A 6,542-nucleotide genomic window follows, 5' to 3' on the forward strand; every position below is an offset into this window, starting at 1 on the left:
AGCCTACCAGTTTTTTTTTTTGTTGTTGTTGTTGTTTTGTTTTTAGAGGTGTCCAGATGCTGGTTTATTAATTACCACAAAGAAGCGCAGATTTCATAATAAGAACAGTATCTAACAGTATAAACGAATTGACTTAGTTTTCACGAAAGAGCTTTGCGTTGTTCCAACTAGAGTGAGCCTTTATTTTGAAAGTCAGAACCAGAAGTGCTTGTCCAATCTGTTTCACTTGACTCTGGAGTTGCTAAGGTGCAAGCTCCATAGCAACCGATTTACCAAAAAAGAAATTCTTCAAATTGAAGGTTTTATATTTAATGGAAGAAAACACCGGGAAACGATGACGGGTCTTTTACATGAAGTGGAGTCGGAGACAGAAGTGTCACCTTGAATTAAAAATGCCATCCACAAAGGTAATCAAGCCTAAACCAGTGGAGGCGACGGGAAAAACCCTGGAGAAAACCGAAGCGGTGAAGATAACAGCGGCGCAAAGTGAACTCAAAGTGCCCGCTGTGCGTAAAAGTCGCGCGTCAAGCTGCTCCCGGTGCCCACAGCGGGACTGGAGCGACAGGACCACCGCTGGGAAGGGAGCAACCTCCAAAAGGAGCTGTGAGAGAAGAACCAGGTCCAACTCTACTGCCCCCAAACTCACGGACAACTGTCCCAAAACAAACCCGAGCTACCGGGGGACGACCGGCTCTGTGAAACACGCCGCTGTCAACACAAAGTCCCGGGAAACGGCCGCTGGTCCGGTCCAGAGGGATCAGCGGAGCATCAGGGCTGAGACGAAGTATGCAAGTCAAAGGTGAGACATAGATTTCATCAATCCAGAGGCACTTTTATTTTCATTTATTTTATGGCTGAGCTCTTATCGGTTTGTAATAGTAGAATTTAATCCAGCGAAGCTGTACTGATATATTCTTACCATGAGAAATGTATCATCACTCAAATAATGTTAAAATGTGCTCATAAATGTTTTTATGCAGGTCCATAAGATCTTAATGTCTACATTACCAACAAGCTGATAAGACAATAACAGACATAAGGATGAAAGAAAAAACATTAAAACACAAGAGTGTCAGCTGCTTCATTTGTCTCCTCCTCCTCCCACATACAGATACAAATCATCTTCTGTATTTGCTCCTAGGAGTGACTGTGCAAATCTTTTGTGGCTGGAAAACACAGAACATTTTCTTTCTTTTTTGCCATTATGCATGTAATTTGTTTTGTTATAATCATGACATATCTTTAAAATGGCACAAAAGAAACTTTCCTTGTGGACAAAACAGCAGAAAGATGCAAAATGGCTGCAAAGAGAAAGAAAACAAGTATGAAGAGACACAAAATGACGATAACTGTAAAAACGTGGAGAACATGTATCAGAGTGCTTACAGGCAAAAACTTTAGCTTAGTATCCAGCTTCCTGCTGCTGTCTGCAGCCATCTGTTGCAGTGGACTAATCCCACACGCTTTACCACCCACTGGCACGACAGACGCGCAGGTGAACTCAGTGTAAACATCCAGAAATAACTGGTGATTTGTTGGACAGTTCACTGCAACCAGGAGCCACATGTACTTTACAGAACTATGTCAAACATCAAATTAGTTTCTGAACAGTGGCTCCACACAGTTCCTTCTTGGTTTGTGGCCACATTTACTTTTACACTTACCAAAAATAATTAACCAGTAAGTATAAAAGCCACAAAAGGTTGTGAATGAATTCAACAACTGTCTTTTTATACGTGCATATCCCTACTTCTTTAGCATTTAGGTTAAACTTCAGAAAAATTGTGCTTCTTCTCTTTATTTTAAAAACTGCTTCATCATCTGAATGCTCCAGAATTAGAAAGGTAGTATCTTACAGGAAGCAGGAACAAATGGGGACATATGTCTCATATTTGTTATCACTTACAATAAAAAACAGTAAAATTGTATTTTTATAACAATTTTATAGTTGTACGTTGTGCAATAACATGCATAGCACTCAGAAAAATGTATCTGTATGTGCAAACATGTTTGCTTTTTGCAACTATACATCTATACACCATATTTAACTATAAAATAAACCAGACACAAAATAATGAACTCAGAGAACAAATTAGATAAGAGTAGATTAGACACGCAGAGTGTGTTTTTCTGTTTCAGTCACAAAGCTTTTACTGTCATCCCCCCGGATCCCAAGAAGAGAAGAGAGATCCAGAGAAGTGAGTTGTCACTTTTGTGCATGTATCCAACCAGCATTTTCCTGTTTATTATTGTTTTCTGTGTTTGGTTGATTTTTGTGTGATGTTCGACTGGTTGAGCAGAGGCGGAGGCAGAGCTCGCTGCTCTAGAGGAGCTGCGGCTGAGCAGAGCGATGGCTTACGTCTCCATTAACCCCAGCAGCGTTGGTGAGATACACACACACCACAACACACCACACACACCCACACACCCACACACACACAAAGGAACATGTGTGACATTCAGCATGATGTGTGAAGGGGTTTCTCTCACTGTGTGTGTTAACAGGTGGTTGTATGAGTCTAGAGGAAGTACGGTTGAAGCAGCAGCAGGAAATGATGCAAGCGAAGAGGAAACAGAAGTCGGTCTGATAACAAACAACTTATTTACATTCACGTTTTACTTTTCAAGCATTTACAAGACACTACAGATAAATATTTTAAACTAAATGTTACAAGAAATCAGTTCACATATTAGTGTATAGTGTACATACAGTATAATTTATATTTTCCCCCATATTTAATTCATTAGAAAGATTTTAAAACCTATTCTAAAATAGGTTAGATTAGGAACTTTATCAGCCACGCTGTGTAAAATGATCTTCAGCAAGAGCAGGCAGTTAAAAAAACAGCATAGTACATGATTACACAATCATAAACAACACAAAACAACAACAGATACTAGACAGTAAATAGGCATTTAGCTTAAAACTAAGAAATTATGGAAACTATATCTATTTATTCTAATCTGGAGAGATGCTGTCAATCCTTCTCATGAAGAACACACACCAGCTCAATAGTCACATAAAGGTTCAAGTACTCCACTACAAGTAGAAGTACCTCTTCAAATTCCAAGTTAAAGTACATGCTGTAAAATATACAAAAGTACTCAATACCACACTGGATATGATGCTGTTGATGATATAAATTCAGTCAGATTTATTTGACAAACTCTCAGAGGAGAAAGTAATGACAAACAAAATGTTCAGTATTTAAATAAAAATGAGAGCTACTTCATTACTTTATTTAGTAGTTCATTCGATTTTTTTTTAGATTTGATAATAACTAAGATCTGCAGCGCCTGTGCAGAGAGTGGCAGATGGTAGCAGAGTATAGCAGAGAAGGGAGAGGGAGGGCTGGGAAGAGCAGAAAATTTTCAAAATCGTGGCTTCGAATATGCTTTTGGAGCGTGCACACTTCACATATAGACAACTTATTGTATGTATTTGCTTCATTTTTGTTTTAGGTGAAGAAGCAGGTGATGGAGCAGACACCTGTCCTGACAAGCTGAGCATCGTTCTCCTGCGGCTGCTGACAGTGCAACACCTCGATGTAACTGCACAAAACTGATTTAAAATCATACATTTGAATATGAGATCAACTTTAAGCCTGTCTGAAATTTGTATTATAAATGTTTGCTCGTGTACAGTATTCTGTTTCTGACATTATTTTGAATATTTCACACATTACGCTTCATGTTTTGACGTGAAGTTCATTGCTTTGTTCACCCAAATTGTCTCAAGCATCTTTACATCATGTAGAAAAAGCTTTAATAGTTGAAACAAAGTGGAGGAAACCTCAGGAGGAGCTACAGAGCAGAGATCCCTCTTCCAGCACAGACGTGAAATAGATGTTCTGTGTTCGCAACAGAGCAACATAGTAGATTTATATCATGGACAATTAGAATAACACTAACTAATAGTTAGTCTCTGCTTCCATATGTGGTAAGAAACTATATAAGTACATCACTTACTAAAGTACTGTCCTTAAGTACATTTCAATTGGATTATTTTAATTTTGTGATACTTTTACTGCAATTCAGAGGGAAATATTTTACTATATTGCTATATTTGTCTGACAACTATAGTTGTTTTTTGGATTTTTTTACAGATTGTTGAAAATATTGTCAACTAATAAATGATGATGTATTATTATGAACTATGCACCTACTGGTTTTACAGTGGTTAAAGGTCAAAGATCTTTATTATTTATTAATTGCTAGACATATTATTTGCCATATTTTTCATATTCATAAGTTTGTCAAACTAATCACACTGGTACAGTTATCAAATTTACTATGAAATTTAAATTGTTTAAAATAGATCGTTTTCTTAGTGCAGTACTTGTACTTTGTTAGTACTTTAAGTACATTTTAAAACATGTACATTTAGCTTCAACTTGAATACAGATTTTAAGTGGTACTTCTGCTTGTAGTGAGGTATTATTTTAGGCAAATATTTATTTGAGTATCGAGCTTGAGTACTTCTACCACATCCGCCTGCTTCTAGCTGTAAAACTCTTCCAAATGACGTCATCAGGAGAAGGTATCTCAGTTTAGATGATGTCGTAATGTGAAGACTGTTGTCACAGTCCACTTGCTCCTCCAGAACTCATACAGGTGACGTCATGTGGAGGAGTTTTTCAGCTAGAAGCAGAGAGATATTGGGAAGACAGGAGTGCTCCTCAAACTAGAACCAAAGCAGATGGAAAATCTGTGAAAAAATCTGGCTATCATATAAACTATGTTCTTGTAAATATCTTTATTCAAACACAGAAAACGTACACATACTTTACGTACAGATACTGTTTACAGGCAGAATATGATTACATAATGCAAACATGATAATAAATAATACAATTAGCTGATTCACAGCAAACAGTACAGTACTTACTTCAAGGCGTGGCCAAAGGCACATCACGCCATTCTTCTCTGTTACATAAGGTGTTACAGAGATTATTGGGAGAAACGACAGCCGACATACAAAATACTTCTGTTCTACATTGTCAGCACCTTTTGAAAGGCACTGAAGCAAAACCACAGACAAAAAAAAAGGAACGTAAAGCATGTGGCATAAAGCAATAACACTGTTGTGTGTCTTTATCTTTCACAACACATGCAGTATATGACATTTAAATGGTCACACCCCTGTATTTAAAGGAGCTTTCTGGTTGTTCCAAGTTCATGGCTTAAAACTGAAGGTGACTTTGTTTGCTGTGGTTTTTAACCCTGCAAGCTCACAGAAACAGAATCTGTGCACATAATTAAAAAACATCTTAAAACCTCATTTGTTTGCTTTGGTGTATTCTTCATTTCTGTAGCATTCACTATTTGATTTGCAGAGTTCCTGTTCCCTGTTAAAAGCTGTGGACCACAGAACAACCAGCCACTGTAATTTTATGTTTAGGTGTCACCCTTAAAGTGGTTTTGACAGTGTGTGTCTTATTACGGTACACATGCTTCTTAAAGAGCTTGATTTGAGGTTCAACCAAAACATTTTTTGTTTGTTTGTTTACTTACTTTTGCATCTGGATCTACAAATGTAGCTAGTTGTGGCTTAAGTTTCTAGGAAATTGAAGTATCTTTCTGTCTGCACTCCAATACAGGTGGTAAATGGAAATAAAAACAAAACAAAAACAAAACCATTATGCCATCATATATCACTTTACCTTACAATCTGTGGCAATTTATGGTTGTTTGTTCACAACACACATCTTCTCGCTACTTGCATGGAACAAATTAGACAGATGTTAACAAGCCAAGTTATTGCTGCTGATCTAAGAGTGCTCACTCGAACCCTTAAACCTGCAGCAATGTTTGCACATGTTAATTTTTATTCACAGTTTTTAGTTTCAGTCTGCTGTTCTTGTTGCACTGTGGTCACTGCAGAATTACATTTGGTTTATTGGTGTGCATCATGCATGGAATATGTGGGGAAATTATGTGTAAAAATATGTAAAATAAATGGCCTAATTAATGAACAGATAAAGTCAAATACACATGTAATTGACCCTTCACGTTCCGCAGGTAGTTCCAGTCCACCTGCTAAAAGGTTTCTGTCATTCTGCCATCCACCAACAGAGGTCGTGTTCTGCCTGGTTTAGAGGCTCTGAAGGTGCACAGGGTGGGACTGAGATAATGACCACACAGCAGATCGTGCAAATCCTGACTGAGCAGTGTTTGGAAAATACTTTGTCACCTGCAAAATTAAGCTATTCTAACTAATGCTCATTATTATAGTCAGGGAATACGATTTGAAATAACATAAGGTCACAGCTGATCTGCGGGACATTCGCAGCCAAATAGCTTTATTTTCATAAGAATAATTCTTATGATAAACTGTCAGTCTGCGCACAACACGCACATAAACAAATTAAAGGGCATGGAGCTAAATGTCAGCATCGTGCTTCTGTCTCGGGCATGCATAATTAAAATGTCATATTAGGTGACTTAAGCAGACAAAAGCGCATGCGTGACAGATATTGCAATGTCCGTAGAAGAAGCAAGCGTAATTGTTTGGCGCGGCCATGTTTGTAGTTCTTTTTCCG

The 6,542-nt window shown here is 37.8% G+C and overlaps 1 protein-coding gene across 2 annotated transcripts; it reads left to right on the plus strand.

The window, feature by feature from the left end:
* Positions 1-231: 231 nt before the first annotated feature.
* zgc:194621 (uncharacterized protein LOC795037 homolog) lies at positions 232-5,271 on the plus strand. Of its 2 annotated transcripts, none has more exons than XM_026361392.1 (5): positions 232-799; positions 2,140-2,198; positions 2,301-2,384; positions 2,506-2,582; positions 3,463-5,271. In XM_026361392.1, exons 1-5 carry the CDS (start codon positions 351-353, stop codon positions 3,505-3,507), a joined length of 714 nt encoding a protein of 237 aa, XP_026217177.1. In that variant the 5' UTR covers positions 232-350; the 3' UTR covers positions 3,508-5,271. The 2 variants fall into 2 exon arrangements, with proteins under 2 accessions (XP_026217177.1, XP_026217179.1); XM_026361394.1 differs by having other exon boundaries at positions 2,506-2,578.
* Positions 5,272-6,542: the final 1,271 nt, after the last annotated feature.

Source organism: Anabas testudineus, chromosome 2, assembly GCF_900324465.2.
Source record: "Anabas testudineus chromosome 2, fAnaTes1.2, whole genome shotgun sequence".
NCBI classification, from domain to species: Eukaryota; Metazoa; Chordata; class Actinopteri; order Anabantiformes; family Anabantidae; genus Anabas; species Anabas testudineus.